The 18,496-nt window shown below is 46.1% G+C and overlaps 1 protein-coding gene across 1 annotated transcript; it reads left to right on the forward strand.

Annotated features, from left to right (window-relative positions):
* Positions 1–11,133: 11,133 nt before the first annotated feature.
* Positions 11,134–13,347, forward strand: LOC138976409 (uncharacterized). Its single transcript, XM_070349263.1, has one exon. It carries the CDS (start codon positions 12,511–12,513, stop codon positions 13,345–13,347), a length of 837 nt encoding a protein of 278 aa, XP_070205364.1. The 5' UTR covers positions 11,134–12,510.
* The last annotated feature ends 5,149 nt before the right edge of the window (positions 13,348–18,496 follow it).

Genomic DNA, 18,496 nt, shown 5'->3' on the forward strand with positions numbered 1-18,496 from the left:
GTTGGTGTGTGGTAAGTTTCTTGTTCATTGTGTACTCTTTGCAACATTTGAGACTGACTATTCACAATGCAGAAACAACGGGATGCAAGATATCTAACCATATACTTCTTCTTCTTCTGCGTTCATGGGCTGAAACCCCCACGGTTTTTACTGGTATGATCGTTTTAACACCGCCATTTATCCAGCCATACCCCGCTTTCGAGGAATGCATGTTTGTTATTTTCAAGTTTCTATAACCCACCGAACGCTGACATGGATTACATAATATTTTCAGTGCGCACTTGGTCTTGTGCTTGCCTGTACACACACAAGGGAATACGGCACTGGTAGGTCTTCACATAAGTTGATCTAGGAGTTGGGAAAAATCTCCACCATTAACCCACAAGGCGCGGCCGGGTTTCGAACCCACGACTTTCCGCTTGGGAGGCCGGTGTCTTATCCACCAGGCTATTGCGCCCGTTCAACTAAGAGAGTTGTGCGGATCCATAATGCAAAACTATATTTTGAGATGGCCATGGGAATATTGGTTTGGAAATAGCAGCACTTTCAACCCCGATTAACTAAGCAAGTTAACTAAAAATCCAGTGATAATTGCTTAAAACAAAAACAAAAATGGTATCACACATTTCATGAAGAATGTTGTCCAAAGCAAATCGTCATTTCAAAGATTCTTTCTGCTCTGTAAAAGTTACACCGATCTCTGTAAAAAAAAAAATCATCATGCCATTTGGGTTTGCGTGTCCTAAGAAATGTTTGCTAACTCCAAAACCCTGAATTTATTCCCCAAGCAAACAAACGACATGATTTACTCGCCGCGTCAGATCTTCCGTTGAGAAAGAAAAACACACACACACACACACAAACAAGCAACAAACGCAAATGTCGCTTCTTCATATTTTGAATATCTTCAAAGTCTGCATGAGACTGAGTGAGATTAAAAAAATAATCAGGAGTAGTTCAGCTAACGAGGTAGTTGAGTGTGCAGCTTGCAGATCTGTCGTTTTAGAAGAGGATTCACTCTGGCAGAGGAAATGAATTTTCTCGAACATGGAAAGAAGTGATTTATAGAGCGTGTGTGTCATAGTCTGCTCAGGAAAGAAGGTTGGAGAGAGACAGAAAGATGGAGAAAGAGAGAGAGAGAGAGAGAGAGAGAGAGAGAGAGAGAGAGAGAGAGAGAGAGAGAGAGAGAGAGAGAGAGAGTGGGGGATTGAGGGAGGGAGGGAGAATGCGAGAGCGAAAGAGACAAAAAGAGAGTGTGTGTGGGAGAGAGGGAGATACAGAGAGGCAGACAGACAGACAGATAGACAGAGACAGAGAGATGGAGACAGAGAGAGAAGGGGAGAGGGAGCGAGAGAGAGGGAGAGAGAGAGAAGGGGCAGACAGACAGGCAGACAGACAGAGACAGAGATAGATCAAATCAAATCAAATCAAATTGTATTTAGAGAGAGAGAGAGAGAGAGAGAGAGAGAGAGAGAGAGAGAGAGAGAGAGAGAGAGAGAGAGAGAGAGAGAGAGAGAAGGGAGAGAGAGATAGAGAGAGAGCGAGAGATCAAATCAAATCAAATTTTATTTGTCAAGGGTTGTGGCATAAGCAATACAACGAGCTTTTTTTTCAACCAGCCCTCGCCCAGAGAGGGGACTAGTCTAATCACATATTTACACGGACATTCACGTAGAAAAAAAAAGGTTGAGAAAAACAACATATTAATATTTACACATTACAGATTATACACAAATATTAAGCTTTATATATATATACGTACGTAGTGAGAACAATGCTGAATAAACATGCATGAGAAAAAGTGCTATCAAAACTTTGAGTGTTTTTTTTAAAATATATATAATGAACACTGATGCTTTGGACAAATGAAAATAAAACTAAACGAAGTCTTCCATCACTGTGACTTTTTGTAATTTAACATTAATTTAACCTTCGCCGGTCGTCGTGGGTCCGTGTGGACCCAGAAAGGTGTTTAATTGCAAATATTTCTTAAACCAGTTGGAATTTTTTTAATGAGCTTTTAAAAATGCCTCAGAAACCTAAAAAGCTCTTATGTCCTAAAAGATCATTACATTTCACCGAGAAGTAATTAAAAAAAACAAAGGTCCAAAGTATACTACACACGGAAGACATCGTGGGGCAGTGCGGACCCATGTTTCTCAAACTGAAGGAACTTACATAAAAACTAGGGAGAGAAGTCACAAACCTTCAGGTATTGGCTCTAAATATCGTTTTCTGCGATCTGTTTGATTTTGGAGTAAATAAGCAAGTCGCGTGGAGCGAAATTAATACATAACAATGTGGGTCCACATGACCCCACGACGTCTACAGAAGGGTATTCAAGTTTTTCCTTTTTTGAGAAGCTTTAGTCCGCACAGTAATAATTAAATTAATAATTTAATTTAATTACTTCTCGCGGAAATTTAACCACGGCGTCTACGGAAGGGGATGCACGTGTTTGCTTCTTTGGAAAGCATTTTCCTTCTTTGAGAAGCATGGGTCCGCACGGCCCCACGATGTCTTCCGTGTGTAGTTGATAACCCGGTCGGGCGAAGGTTGAAATACAGTGAAAGGTGTTTTTGAAAGTATTGACACTCATTGGGACTCTCACAAATTCCGGGAGAGAATTCCACAGGACGCTGCAAGAATAGGCTAAACTTGACTTGAAGAAACCTATCCTTGGAATTGGGAAGAGAGAGGGGGGGGAGAGAGAGAAAGAGAGAGGGGGGAGAGAGAGAAAGAGAGAGAGGGGGGGGGGGGGAGAGAGAAAGAGAGAGAAAGGGAGAGAAAGAGTGGATGAAACACCTCCCTGCTTGTGTGTGCGCGTGAGTGTGGGAGATGGGGAGGGAGTAGGCCTGTCAGGATGTAAGTGTGTGTGATGCTGTCACGTAACTAACTAACTAGGGGGTCCTTAACGTCCTCACGGGAATTTTTCCTTTTAGGGACATGAGTTGATGATACTCTAAAAGCTGTCACGTAAACTCTGCACCCCTCTTTATATAAGTCGATACATGCGTCTTTCCCCCGGGAAATATCACTTATATTTGATGAGTTCGGCGAGGGGCGCTGCGGCAACTCCCAATGACACAATAAATTGTGCAAAAATGAAACCATACATTTTTAACTCACCTTGCTGCTCCCGTCGCGTGTAGTATTGACGTTTCTGGGGATGTGAATACAGATGCAGACATACATGAGAAAGACATTCATTCATTTTATGTTTTCCTGACTTGCCATCTGACGTTTACTTCTTTTTTTTTTTATCCCCTCAGATATTGAGGGCTCGTACACTGCTTCGATTCTGTCGTCCAGAAAGTGAGGCATGAAATTGTGTCTCTCACTTTAGAAATCTCAGAGGTTTGGAGTAAATTGCTTCCATTCTGTCGTCTATAAAGTGAGGCATGAAATTGTGTGTCTCTCGCTTTAGAAACCTCAGCTGTTGAATATAAACTGCTTCGATTCTGCCGTCTAGAAAGTGATGCATGAAATTAGGCATCTCTCGAGAACAAAAGTACATGTAGTTCTATTGCGTGTTAATTCTAAAAAAAAAGAAAGCTGATCAGTCAGAAAGAAAGATATAGTAGAAGCACAAAACACCTCGGCTCTTTTTACCTGGCTTAAGAGTTTCACTAGTTATCTGCTGCGCATATTTTGTTTTAATGAATAAAGAAGAAGAAACATAAAGAAAAAGAAAAACTTTAGAAAGCTTCGATATAAAACTCAGTCCCCTCTTCATACACACACGCACGTCACACACACACACACACACACACACACACACACACACACACACACACAAGCACACACACACACACTAACACACACACACACACACATCCGCTCGCACGTAAGCACACACACACACACACACACACACACACACACACACACACACACACACACACACACACACACACACACACACACACACACACACACACACACTCAAGAAAGATGAGAAGATGTGTTCTCAATAAAGTCGTTGTAAGAAATACGAGTTGTGTTCTACGAGCAAATCAAAATGCACTCTTCTTCTTCTTTGTTTCTTAGCTTTTACTCAAAGGGACACCTTATGATGAGAGATCAACGTACCAGTTCGGTTTTCACTCTTTAAGATCGGCAGCAGGATGCCGTCATTCCAAGGTATGCGTGCTCGGTATCTGTGTGGTTCCAAGTCCCCAGACTGTCGCTGGACATCCTGGATCTTTAACGTGCGCATGTCTTTTTCTACATCTGCACACGAGGATGGCACAGAACATTAACATTGACTCTGGTATAGGAAAGACAGAAAAATTCCCCTCCGTACCTCAAACCCACGCCCATAGCGACAAACTGGTCACAGAGTCAGCGCTCGCCTGCCAACTGAGCTTTGGTTTGTTGGATGGTAATTTTTGTTTAGTTTTGTTATTGTCCCTTCAACCTATACGGCTATCAGGCACCAATGCAAGTTTGTTTACTTTCTCAGTTTTCATGGCAGTCTCCATGCTTAAAACTAGTTTTATTTCAGACTCAAGACTCAAAACTCAAAATAGTACTGTCCTTATAAAAACAAGCAAAAGTTGTCGTGCAGTGTTAGGCGGTTACAGACATTAAATACATCACTTTTACTAAGAATTCAGAATTGCACAAAACACTTAAACATAATATCATATTTACTAAGAATTGAAAGTTAACGTTGCACTAAAATACATTTGAAATTCCTAAGCAGTCATTCACGGGACACACACACACGCACACGCGCACACACACGCACACACACACGCACACACACACAAACACGCACTCTCTCTCTCTATTTCTCTCTCTCTCTTTCTCTCTCTCTCTTTTTCTCTCTCTCTCTCTCCCTCTTTCTTTCTCTCCCTCTCTCTCTCTCTCTCCCTCTCTCTCTCTCCCTCTTTCTCTCCCTCTCTTTCTTTCTCTCTCACTTTCTCTCTCTCTCTCTATTTCTCTGTCTGTCTCTCTCTTACTCTCTCTCTTTCTCTCTCTCTCTCTCTCTCTCTCTCTCTCTCTCTCTCTCTCTCTCTCTCTCTCTCTCTGTGTGTGTGTGTGTGACCAAGCCGCGGCGGATTCCGGTTTGATGATGTCACAAAAAAGCCCGAATAAATTGTCTTAAGGTCGACGAAATTTCAACACAATCAGCAACTCTTGCGTAAGACTTTAATTTGCTATACCCGAAAAGCATCCGGTGTTACGATATTATTTTTCTCCTAAGACCATTAGGAGAACAAGAGGCGAAGCCTTCAAGGCTCCCGTAAGAAATCAACAAACAGTAACATAACACAAACTCACTCACTCCGTAACACACACAGAATAGTCAGGTTATAAATACAAGCCACTTTACCTATGCAGCATGGTGACCCTACAATATGCGAAACATGTCGACTGCAGCAGCCTGGTTCTTAAAATAATTCTGACGGTCAACACAGCCAGAAATGCCAACAAAGACAAGAAAGCTGTTGCAAGGTAAGCTTACCAAACGTTACATAGCGAATCATATGATAGTGCGTAAACAGCAAACAGTAGATCTACAATCAAAGAGAGGATCGAGTCTGGAATGAAACGCGATACAGATCTAGCATTCAAAAACTGTCTTTCACGTTCAAGGAAGTTGTTGCAAAGTACTTAAGACTTACTAAATTGTACAGACAAAACCATGACAGTGCATGTTTTGAATCTGAGGAAAAAATCGTGATCATTTTGACTTTGAGAACAGATTCATTCTGTTTCCTTATATCTGCATGTTCAAGTAAATGGTGGACAGTTTTTTTCGGGCAGAGTAAACTTAACTTGAGACTCTACTGCAAGTCTTGAAATTCACATAAATCGAACCACGAGCAAAGACATCCAAACATTACAGGCACTTTAGATCAACTCATTTCACTAGAGGTGACTGCCTAGCACTGTGTTTGACATTCGTGTCTGCTGAAATAAAAAGAAATTAAAACAAAACGGATTAACAGTAGGTGACACGTTATGAGAGTGGGAGACACTAGATCTGTCTCTGAACTTACCGGGATACGGCTGCAAGATCGACACTGACTGCCGCGCTTTCGACAGCTCTTCCTCGCGTGGACATTGGAAACACGCTGTGCAGATCAAATTGTAGGAAATCTCCCTTTGGTATCTTCTTTATTTACTTTTCTGGAGCTTAGAAACCGAACAACATGAAATCGTCTTCCCCGGCGAATCGGCGAGGTGAGAACTGGACCACAATCCTTCGCGCGACCCCTGACCTGATCTTGACACCTGACCTGCCGTCTGCATGCCAAACACGACACAAACCAGTCAACTGCTTGTACCCCTTCAAAACCCCCCACCACCCGTTTTCTTTGGATACACGCTTTAACTACACACATGCCGACACAATGTTGATCATTGCTTCAATAATTTGAAGATGGTGCTTGAAAATTAACCACGTGAAATGAGTATTTCGGTGTTTAGCCAAAAATGTTAAAGTTTCTACCACAGACATACACACATACATACATACGCACGCACGCACGCACGCACAGACAGACAGAGTTTACCATCGCATAGGCTACACTTACGTGAGCCAAAAATTATATCGTTCCTCCGGCATTCCAGGTGAATTACTGGGAATCAGAAGCTCTCAGGTGGCACATCTTGATTAAGAGTTCAGCATTAGTTTCCGTGATGCGTTTTGACTGACATTTACGGGGCATTGTACCAGCTACGTTTGCACGTGTGCCGTCTTTTTCGAACCATCGACCGCAGCGACCGAGTTTTCATTGTGGTTTGAACAAACAAAAAAACGTAAAACAATGACTTGCAGCGAAGTCACTTGCCCTTTAATGAACTAGTTTTGCTTCGCGAGTTTGATTCCTCTAAATTGGTTAGAAGGAAGTGCTTGGTGCTTGTCTTCGCTCTTTCACTGCTGTCACCTTACATAAACCTTAATTTGTTGAGGCATCTAATCAACATCTTGGTGGAGTGGACAGCGCTACCAATAAATCAAAAACACATTAAAATATTAATAAATATGAATGAATGATCTAAAAAAATAAAAAAAAAGCAAACAAAACTGGAATATATGTGGATGGAACTATTCTCGCCTGCATTCATGTGTTCAGTACATAGCCCCTACACCAATCCGTTATTCCACCCGTTACTGCCCGTCCACAACCTTGATAGCCGTTGAGGATAATGGAATACTTGTCTTTAGCGCAAGACGGTTTTACTCATAACGCGCTTCACTTGGCCCCCGTCGGAAGAACCAGCCAGCACTCACCGAGCAGCTCGGTCGCTTCGGTCAGTAACAATCATGAATACACCGGCGAGCAGAAACCGACAGAAGTCATCCACGCGTACGAATCCCTTATGAGTTGTCAGTTCCGATATATGTCCGGTAGTTTATGTCGTTACTAATAGGTCTGTGGGGTGCTAAACTTGTCACGGTTTGCCTGCCTCTGATAGCAGCCAGTCGACCTGAAGTATGCGTCTTTCTCTACGGGTTCTTGATGTCTTACACTTTTTTTTAACACGCCTAAAGCGACACGGTACTTCACGTCAAAACATTTCTTCTCACTATCTCAGATCTGGGTTTTGCGTGGGACAAAACCATCCCTCCACTTAGTCACATACCAACAATCAAAAGCCTGACTGCTTACTGTTCAGAGTAAGCTAGGACTTTACCAACAAAAAATTCTTCTCACTACCTCAGATCTGGCAAAGCTTTTGGGCGGAATAAGACCATCCCTTCATTTGGACACATACCAAACATCAAAACCCTGGCTGCTTTCTGTGCAAAGTAGGGATTTTCTATGATTTAGTTTTGCAGGGTACACGACACTAGTGTTTTTTAAAACTTAGTGTATCACACACACACACACACACACACACACACACACACACACACACACACACACACACACACACACACACACACACACACAAAATTCCTTTTGGAACAGAAAGTGTTCAAGCCGATGGCTTTTGGTATGTGTGCAAATGGAGGGGTGGCTTGACCCCATACCAGTAAAAGCCTGCCCACTTCTGAGACGGTGAGCCGAATCGTTCACATGCGAAGGATTGAGCCTTTACGTGCACCAAGTCTATCAGAAAGTGCATTTTTCTCTCCTGTTAATTGATTCTGTTACTTCTCCTTAACTCCCGGAAGTCTACTAATTCTGCCAGAATGTCCAAGCATTTCGTGATTATTTTTTTTCTAGACTGGGGAATTTTTTTCTCTCCTGTTATTGGAATCTGCTACTTCTCCTCCTAAATTCCGGGAAGTCTACTCATTTTGCCAGAATGTCCTAGCATTTCCGATCTTTTTTTTTTTTAGACTGAGGAATTGGCCTTCCGGAGCAGACGGTTTAGTGTTGAGCGTAATGTTCAGGTCGGCTGTCACGTGATTCTAGTGGATCAGGAAATTAGTGTGTAATGAAAAGCCTCGTATATTAGGGTCGCTTTGAAGATTCGACGTTGTTCTCGCTGGTGCGATCCGGGCCGAGATGCACGAAGACAAAGTGGGTGTCACCTATCCGGGTGAAAACTAACCGCGGGGTCTGATTCGTTGAAATCACAACATATCTCAAATTCAACCAATCCAAACACGCGGCTTGCTTCCAACCGGTTGTTAACTTTCTCGTGCACCAGGTTAGGGGAGACCGGGGATAGTCGGCCCCCTTTTGCACTTAAACCAATGTGGAGACTAATTTAAAAGAGATAGAGAAACGATTTATGGTTTAAAATGAGCGTTAATATCTTGCTCAAATTTGTGATTAAAAAAAGTGGCCAAACTATTGTAATATTGTTTACAGTTTGGCTGCAAGCAGACTTAGTGACACAGGGTCCAACTTGCCCCGTGTCGGGATAAGTTGGCCCAACGTATGGGGCAAGTTGGCCCCTCACTTTCAGAATGTCAGAAATGATTCACGAGAGCACTCAGTTCAACGGGATTTATTAGACCGAAACAGAAATAAAAACAACATTATGTTTTGCATCGCAAAACTGAACAAAATGAATCAAAGGACAAAAAATTCTTTTCGTGTTGAGGACATCAGTACATGTCCAATAGTACGAGAACAGGTGATTCCTTTGAAGGTCTCACGTGATGCTTGAAATGTTCCACGAACTTCGGGAAGTTCTCTTCCGTCATCCAACCAGACTTGTGTGCACTTCCCTTAGATCCAGTAGGGGCTCCTGTGAGGAAATGGTCAGAGAACTTGACCCTTGGAAACACAAAACATGGTGGAACTGAACGACCATCTGCAGATATTGCAGCACACAGGGTGACTAGTTGTCCCCTCTCTGATGACACCAATGATCCAACTTGTTTGGCACCAGTAGGTCCCACGACTTTGCGAGGCTTTTGGACTGTCAACACCCTCGTTTCGTCAACGTTCCAAATGTCCTTCGCCTCAAACTTGTACCTGTCGATTACAGTGCCCAACTTCTGAAAGAAGTCATCAATGTTTGCTCTGTTAAACGCTGTAGCACGACCAATACTGGTAGCTTCAGGTGTTCTGATAGAAATACAGTCTTTATGTCTCTTCATGAAGCCTGAACACCAGTCAGCCCCAGCACGTTCTTTCTCACTCCATGACTGGGTATGGAACGCCAAAAGGCCCACAGTATCGAGACTGAGTCTCGATACTGGGAGTATCGAGACTTAAAGTCTCGATACTCCGAGTATCGAGACTCGTTCATTTCATTGGTCTTCCCTCGATACTGCGAGTATCGAGTATGGAAATGAACCAATCCGTGGTATCGAGTATGGTTGCTATGCCGCCCTAGTTCAGTATCGAGTGTCTACAAAACGATTGGTTAAATTCTGATCTCGAGTGTGAACAGCACCCTGGTGCGCCAAAAGGCCCACAGTATCGAGACTGAGTATCGATACTCAAAGTCTCGATACTCAAAGTCTCGATACTCCGAGTATCGAGACTCGTTCATTTCATTGGTCTTCCCTCGATACTGCGAGTATCGAGACTTTGAGTATCGATACTCTGTAATTTCATTGGTCGGACTCGAAATTCAAGAGTATCGATACTGCGCATCCCGGAACTGTTGCTATGCCAATCGATCTGCTCAAGAACGTAACAAGACAAGCGATTGGTTCAGTACTTGAACTCCTAAAGGAACTGGTAAATTAAAAAGTAAAAATCGTGGCGGACTGTGTTGTGCGATAAATGACTGAGAGACTCAGTGAAGTGTATTCAGTGTTATAGAATAAATTATGTTTGAGTTTTCGTTGCTGGTAAGTTAAAAAGTTAAACAAAAAACATGAATACAAGCAAACACAGTTCAAGTTATTTTGTGGATGTGTTTTATGCGCCTGACACTGTGAAATGTCCCATAGATCTACTAAGTTTTGATGCGAGATCACCCCCCCAAAAAATCTAATTTAGACTAAAAGTACTTTAGACTGATATCGTACAAGTGAAATGACGCTGTGTTTTCCCTTGAATGACTTTGTATGAGAGTGCATTCGAATCAGTTATTAACCTAAGACACAGATACTTTTAACTGATCGATAGCGGCACGTTCGCTGCCGGGATGGCAGCGAAGCCTCAGTGATTTTTCGATCCTCCAGTTTAAAAAACCCAAACAATTACAGTTTTTGTCTTGCAGAGTGTGAAACTGTTGATTATTTGTGTAAACATCGGTCTATTTGCTGCATTTGCATTATCATTTATGCAAAATCTATACCATTTTCGGCTTTAATTAGTCCCTGTGACAAAGGCTATACATACAGAAGTAATTGTGTATATATTGTTTTCAACAAGGCTAAGCTATTTACACAAGTAGGGAGAGTGGCTTTCTTTGTCCTCAAGCATAAATTAATGTGGGTACATACATTATCCAGCCTATTAACACAAGTGGGGAGAGGTTTTTGAATTTGTGCAGTCTGTTTGCAAATTTCGCCTGGAAAGTAAACAATACTATAAAATGAACAAAAAACCTACAAGTTTCACAGTGCACGCACACACTCTGGCTCCCTCTCCCTATAAAAATGCTGACACTTGCGGCCAAGTGACGTAACACGTACTCTCCGTTTTCGAATGCTATTGACTGATCATTCAATTAACACTGATGAATTGTGGGATAAAATCAGTGTCAGTCAGCACAAATCTGCTTAAATATATTATGAAAATCAGTCTTAATGTGACAATGTGCACTTTTAGTGCCCTTACAGCCAAGTACCCTAGACTTTTGCCTTTACAGCAAGTGCATTAACGAACTTTCTGCGCCTTTGCAGACGACACAAACTTTTGCTCTACACCGCTTGTTTACATCTGAGCGGTGGCCATCTTTATTTGCATAAAATCTATTTTTAGATTGATTGAGTGCACGTGGTATTTTATGCAATCTAAGGCTAAATATTACTTTTAGATGTCAATAATGCATGGATATAGACATTATGTTGCTGTATGTTCGTGCTTAAGTACTTTTTAAGGCCCTGTTGTTCCTTAAATTGCTCTAATGTTCGATCAGCTCCGACCCAAACGTCCCACGCTATCTGAATGTTAGCGCCCAGTAGGTGACGTCTGGAATTTCCCTATTATCTCCATAATTGTAACTTTTCCATAAATCTAACTTAGTGCACTTCATTGCTTATTCCCTTAAGATACTTTTTGAGTTAGAGTGCATTAATAAATGTTTGGATCAAGCAAATCAAAGTTTCCTCAGTTTTGACCGGTGTCTCACCGCGTGACGTCACACGCGTCATTTTGGCAACTGTGTTTCTGCATCAACTTTTACGTCACATAACTTGTCATAAGTTCCACTTTATCCCAAGTATGATACATGTATGGAAAGTTCAGGGGTTCATTTTGTAATGGAGCGAATTGTATTTGGTGCAGGAAGTGATCGAGTTGAGCAATCTTTATTTTGCTGGGTTTTGATCGTTAATCGGTCAGTCATTCTGGCTAATTAATCATAATTACTTTTTGATCTGGACTTCCAAAGTTATATTTTATAACATGGTTTAACAGTATTTCTCACGCTGGTTTTATAGCAACAAACCGATTTCGAATGTGTGCGTTCTTTGTAAAGTTATCAGCTGTCAAAGTTTCTAAACAAACACAAATTTGGCTAGCATACGGTTCCAGACAGCCGTTCTGGGAATATTCGAGTGCGGCTTTCTGTGCAGTCGGCGCAGACAGTATAAATAGCCTCCGGTACCAGCATAGGTATTCAGTTCGTGTCTCGACTTCGCTGACCGCTGACCACTCGCTGCGATAGACCTAGCCTTGCTTCAGAGTATCGTGATAGCTCCAGGAAAAAGAGGCATTTTGCCCAATCAGACTGATCATGTAGTCAAAAGACTGTGCTCCACATGTAGCCTGTTCGATTTGTGTTTGAACCTGTGTTGATGTCGGCAAAGGGTTGACTTCACTGTCATTGCGTGTTTGTTCCACGTGGGGTTTAAAATAAAACCATGAACCCCGCCATCCAGTCTGTTTGAGTTTGATTGTGAGAGTGAACCTCCCCACACAATTTGGCGTCGTCCCGACAGGATACAGACAAGAAGAACAACACGCAATGGCAGATGACGGAGCGATGGCGGACCCGGCTATCAAGGCGCAGTGGCTGAGCCCTCCCAAGTTGCCACGCTACGCCGGAGACCCAGCAGATGGCCCCGTGGAGGACTTCATGGAGGAAGCCCGACGCATCTTGGCGGCCTACGACATCCCCGATCCGATAGCGGTGGAGTGGCTGCTGAAGCACCTGGACGGGTTGGCGAGGAAGGAGGTCCTGGCTCAGCCTGCTGATGCCAGGAAGACGCCTGAACAGGTCTTCGACATCCTGGAGAAGATCTTCGGGGACAGGCGACCTCTGACTCAGCTGACCCTGACCTTCCACGGCCGCACCCAAAGAACGGGCGAGTCCATACTCGCCTACTCTCACGCCCTCCATGGTCTGCAGGCCCTCATCAAAGCGAAGGGTGCCGACGAGATCAGCCCCAGCATGGCCCGCGACCGTTTCATCACGGGGCTGAATGGCGACACCCTGCGTCGGGAACTGCGGACCATGGTTCGCCAGGCTCCGGATACAACCCTTGCTGCTGTCCGGGAGGAGGCAATCCGCTGGACACGAGAAGAGGAACCGGAGGAGGCCGTAGTAAGACAGCAGGCGACGACAGAGTCTGCTGACGTGAAGGCTCTGAAGGAGACTGTCGCCGCCCTCACTTCAGCCATGCAAACGATGATAGGCAAGGTGGAAGACATGGCAAGTAAGGCCAAGATTGAGGGACAGGGGAGACGAGCATTTGTGTGCTACAGTTGTGGACAACCAAACCACATCGCCCGCAACTGCCCCAACCAGCAACAGCGAGGACATCAGCGCGGCCAGAACCAGCAGAGAGGGGGAAACGCTTAGCTCCTGCTGTCAGAAGCCACACAGCGGGGGCGACGACGCCGGCTATAAGGGGCAAGTGTCCGACAACGACGATGGAGGTAGAAGGAAGGACGGTGGAAGCACTCATCGACACAGGAAGCAAAGTGTCCACCGTCACAGAGGCATGGTACCGGCGGCATCTTCAAGGGAGGCCACTCCAGCAGCTGCATTGGTTGCGCCTCAAGGCGGCCAATGGGCTTGACATCCCATATGTCGGGCTGCTGGATGGCAAGGTGAAGGTGTTCGGCCGGGACTGCAGTGCCGCCTTCCTCGTCGTCAAGGACTCTGCCTGCCCCTCGACAGCAGCTCGTCAGGAAGAGATCCCGGTGCTGCTGGGGATGAACATACTACAGCAAGTAGTACCAGCACTGGACCCCACTGATGGTCTCTCCTCCCTTCTTCAAACCACTGTCAGGGAGATCAAAGCACAGACCAAGACTCTGACAGGACTAGCAAGAGTGGCCGGGAAGCAGATTGTGCCAGCACTTTCCCTGACAACCATACGAGTGAGCGGTGTGGGGAAGAGAACTTTGGTGGCAGAGCCCTGTCACCACCCACTACCCTCAGGTCTCCTCCTGGTGCCGACTCTACTCAGCGAGGGCAGCACCTACGTGAGAATTGCCAACCTCACCGGGGAACAGGTGGTGTTGACAAACAAAACGCCAATTGCCTCCCTGCATGCGGTCGACACCGTGCAAACAGACAGTGACATACACCTACATGTGTCATCGCAGGAGGTAGTTGTCGACCACAACCCCCCTTCCCCTTCCACATCCCACATTAACCCCAAACTCCAGGAGATGCTGCAGCCTTTACAAGGAACGGCCCAGCAGAACAGAAAAGTGCTGGAACTCCTCTCCCGGTTCCCTGAAGCTGTTGCCATGGACGACATGGACATGGGCTACACAGCAGCTCAGCTTCACCGTCTTCCCATGACAGACCACTCCCCCCAGTCCCAGGCCTATCGCCCCATCCCCCCTCGAGACTTTCAGGAGGTGCGGCAGCACATCAATGAGCTGCTGGCGAAAGGGGTAGTCGTCCACAGCCACAGTCCTTACGCCGCCCCAGTGGTGGTTGTGAGGAAGAAAAGCGGACAGATCCGGCTGTGTGTCGACTACAGGCGCCTCAACTCTAAGACGACGAAAGACTCGTACCCCCTTCCCCGCATCCAAGAAAGCTTTGACTCTCTAGTTGGCGGGAAGTTCTTCTCTACCCTTGACCTGGCCAGCGGCTACCATCAGATCGCCATGGCACCAGAGGACCAGCACAAAACGGCCTTCACAACACCGTTTGGACTCTACGAGTTCACAAGAATGCCATTCGGACTCACCGGTGCCCCTGCAACCTTTCAGCGGCTGATGAATGGCGTGATGTCAGACTTTCTCTTTGAATTCCTGCTGGTGTACCTCGACGATCTCCTGATCTACTCCAAGACGTTCGAGGGACACCTGCAGCATCTGGAGAAGGTCCTCTCCAAGCTAAGCCAGACCGGGCTGAAACTCAACCTGGAGAAATGTCAGCTGCTGCGCAAGGAAGTCACATATCTGGGCCACACCATATCTGCCCAGGGCGTCAGCTGCCAGGAAGAGAAGACAGAGGCCGTCCGGAAGTGGCCGCAACCCAAGAACACCAAGGAGCTCCGTTCTTTCCTAGGGTTTGCGGGCTACTACCGACGGTTCGTCAAGAACTACGCCAGAGTCGCAGGGCCCCTCCATCAGCTGGCCAACTCCAACAGCACGGGGAAGAGCAAAAGGCCGTCCCCCATTTCCCATCTCTGGAAAGATGAACATTCGACCGCGTTTCGGCAACTCAAAGACGCACTCACCTGCGCTGACACCCTGGCGTTTGCTGACTTCTCTAAACCTTTCGTATTGGAAACTGATGCCAGCCACGAAGGTTTAGGGGCTATTCTCAGCCAGAAGCAGACAGATGGGACAGCCAGAGTGATCGCCTACGCCAGTCGACGTCTACGCCCCACCGAGATGAATGAGGCCAATTACAGCAGCTTCAAACTCGAGATGCTGGCACTCAAATGGGCGGTGACAGAGAAGTTCCGCGGATACCTCCTTGGCTCCACCTTCGAGGTGTTCACCGACAACAACCCCCTGGCCCACTTCCAGACTTCAAACTTGGGCGCACTTGAACAGCGCTGGGCTGCACAGCTCGGCATGTTCAACTTCACAGTGCGATACAAGCCAGGCCGTGAGAACAGAGCTGATGCCCTCTCCCGCATGCCCCACCACCTTCCCCCTCCCAAATCTACCCCGGTCCCTGCGGAGGTTGCTACTCTCCAAGAGGTTTGGTGTGAGCGCCAAGAGACAGATGAAGCAACCATCCTCCCCCCTCCAACCCCCTTTGCTGACAACTCTACCAGCAATGTCACCCCTCTCTTTCCCCAATTCCCTCCCCTTGACCTCACTACGCTGCAGAAAGATGATCCAGTCATTGGTGCAGTACTCGTTGCATGGCCGGCAAAATCCAGATGCCGGGAGAAGAGCGTTGTAACGCTAACAAAGCAACATGGCCGCCTGTCCATCAAGGATGGCGTACTATACAGAACTGTACAAGACCAGCTGGCCGGCGAACTCACTCAAGTCGTCCTACCCTCAACCCTGCGGCCAGACGTCCTTCGCCACCTGCATGACAATATGGGTCACCAGGCAGTCGAGAGGACCCTAAAGCTGATGCGAGCCCGTGTCTACTGGCCAGGCATGACGGCCGACGTTGAGCACTACATCAAGAGCTGTCAACGCTGCCTGCTCAACCGTCGCCCGAAGCCTGCGCCCAGAACCGGACATCTGCTGGCCAGTCGCCCCCTACAAATCTTGGCGATAGATTTCACAAAGTTGGAGATGGCAACAGATGGTCGTGATAACGTCCTGATCATGACTGACGTGTTCACCAAGTTCACCGTGGCAGCTACCACCAAGGATCAGACGGCAGCAACAGTGGTGCAGACCTTGGTGAAGGAGTGGTTCCAGCGCTATGGTGTACCGGAGCGCATCCACAGCGACCAGGGCCGCGACTTTGAGTCGGCTCTAGTCGGGGAACTGTGCGAGCTCTACGACATCCGCAAGTCCCGAACCACTCCTTACCACCCCCAAGGAAACGGCCAGTGTGAGAGGTTCAACCGCACGCTCCACGACCTGCTGCGGACCCTGTCTGCTGAGAGGAAGTCCCGCTGGCCTCAACACCTTCAGGAAGTGGTGCAGGCGTACAACTGCACGCCACACGCTAGCACCGGCTTCAGCCCCTACTTCCTGCTCTTCGGCCAGGAGCCAAGACTGCCTGTCGACAACCTCCTAGGAACGACGGCGCAGACAGCAGAAGGACCAACCGACTGGGTTCGACAGCATCGCGAGCGACTCCAAGCTGCACACCGAAGGGCCGACTTCAATCTCACAGAAGCCGCAGCCAGCAGAGAGAGCAGACTACCTGCTGTGAAAGTTGCCCCGCTGGCTGTGGGTGACTTTTGTTACCTCAAGAACCGGAAGCTCGGGCGATCCAAGATCCAGGATTACTGGAAACCCGATCTCCACGTGGTAACAGGTCAGCCCTTCGCCCCATCTCCTGTATTCACAGTCAGGCCATACCTTGGTGGGCCTGAGAAGACAGTGAATCGGGCTGACCTATTGCCAGCTAACATCTTGGCTGCGCCACCAGCAGAGGAGGAAGAGGAAGAACCAGCACCACCTCCGCCAGAAGAGCCCGTTATAAGGCTTCGATACGACACTGATTCAGACAGTGAAAGTGACAGTGACATGTGGGTACTTGTTCCAGCGGTTAGAGCTCCCCGGCCCCAACCTGTCCCAGACCGTCCAACCCCACCTCCCCGTCGTCATCGTCCCGATCCCCCTGTTCCCCAGAATCTCCAAGCTCCCGTGACCCCTTGTCGCAGATCCACCCGCTCTACTGCTGGCAAGCACCCTAACCGCTTGAATTAGTACGTTAATATTACTATTTTTTGACTGTGCCTAGAGATATGTGGACAATGAGGGCATTCTGAAAGAACTCGGGGGTATATTAGTATGTGAACATTACTATTTTTTGACTGTGCCTTGAGGTATTCGAACAATGAGGACATTGTGAAAGAACTCGGGGGTATGTGTGACAATGTGCACTTTTAGTGCCCTTACAGCCAAGTACCCTAGACTTTTGCCTTTACAGCAAGTGCATTAACGAACTTTCTGCGCCTTTGCAGACGACACAAACTTTTGCTCTACACCGCTTGTTTACATCTGAGCGGTGGCCATCTTTATTTGCATAAAATCTATTTTTAGATTGATTGAGTGCACGTGGTATTTTATGCAATCTAAGGCTAAATATTACTTTTAGATGTCAATAATGCATGGATATAGACATTATGTTGCTGTATGTTCGTGCTTAAGTACTTTTTAAGGCCCTGTTGTTCCTTAAATTGCTCTAATGTTCGATCAGCTCCGACCCAAACGTCCCACGCTATCTGAATGTTAGCGCCCAGTAGGTGACGTCTGGAATTTCCCTATTATCTCCATAATTGTAACTTTTCCATAAATCTAACTTAGTGCACTTCATTGCTTATTCCCTTAAGATACTTTTTGAGTTAGAGTGCATTAATAAATGTTTGGATCAAGCAAATCAAAGTTTCCTCAGTTTTGACCGGTGTCTCACCGCGTGACGTCACACGCGTCATTTTGGCAACTGTGTTTCTGCATCAACTTTTACGTCACATAACTTGTCATAAGTTCCACTTTATCCCAAGTATGATACATGTATGGAAAGTTCAGGGGTTCATTTTGTAATGGAGCGAATTGTATTTGGTGCAGGAAGTGATCGAGTTGAGCAATCTTTATTTTGCTGGGTTTTGATCGTTAATCGGTCAGTCATTCTGGCTAATTAATCATAATTACTTTTTGATCTGGACTTCCAAAGTTATATTTTATAACATGGTTTAACAGTATTTCTCACGCTGGTTTTATAGCAACAAACCGATTTCGAATGTGTGCGTTCTTTGTAAAGTTATCAGCTGTCAAAGTTTCTAAACAAACACAAATTTGGCTAGCATACGGTTCCAGACAGCCGTTCTGGGAATATTCGAGTGCGGCTTTCTGTGCAGTCGGCGCAGACAGTATAAATAGCCTCCGGTACCAGC

The sequence above is a fragment of the Littorina saxatilis genome, linkage group LG1 (genome assembly GCF_037325665.1).
Source record: "Littorina saxatilis isolate snail1 linkage group LG1, US_GU_Lsax_2.0, whole genome shotgun sequence".
Lineage (NCBI taxonomy): Eukaryota > Metazoa > Mollusca > Gastropoda > Littorinimorpha > Littorinidae > Littorina > Littorina saxatilis.

Excerpts from the sequence above, each read along its gene's own strand:
- LOC138976409 (XM_070349263.1), top strand. The coding sequence starts at position 12,511 with ATGGCAGATGACGGAGCGATGGCGGACCCGGCTATCAAGGCGCAGTGG.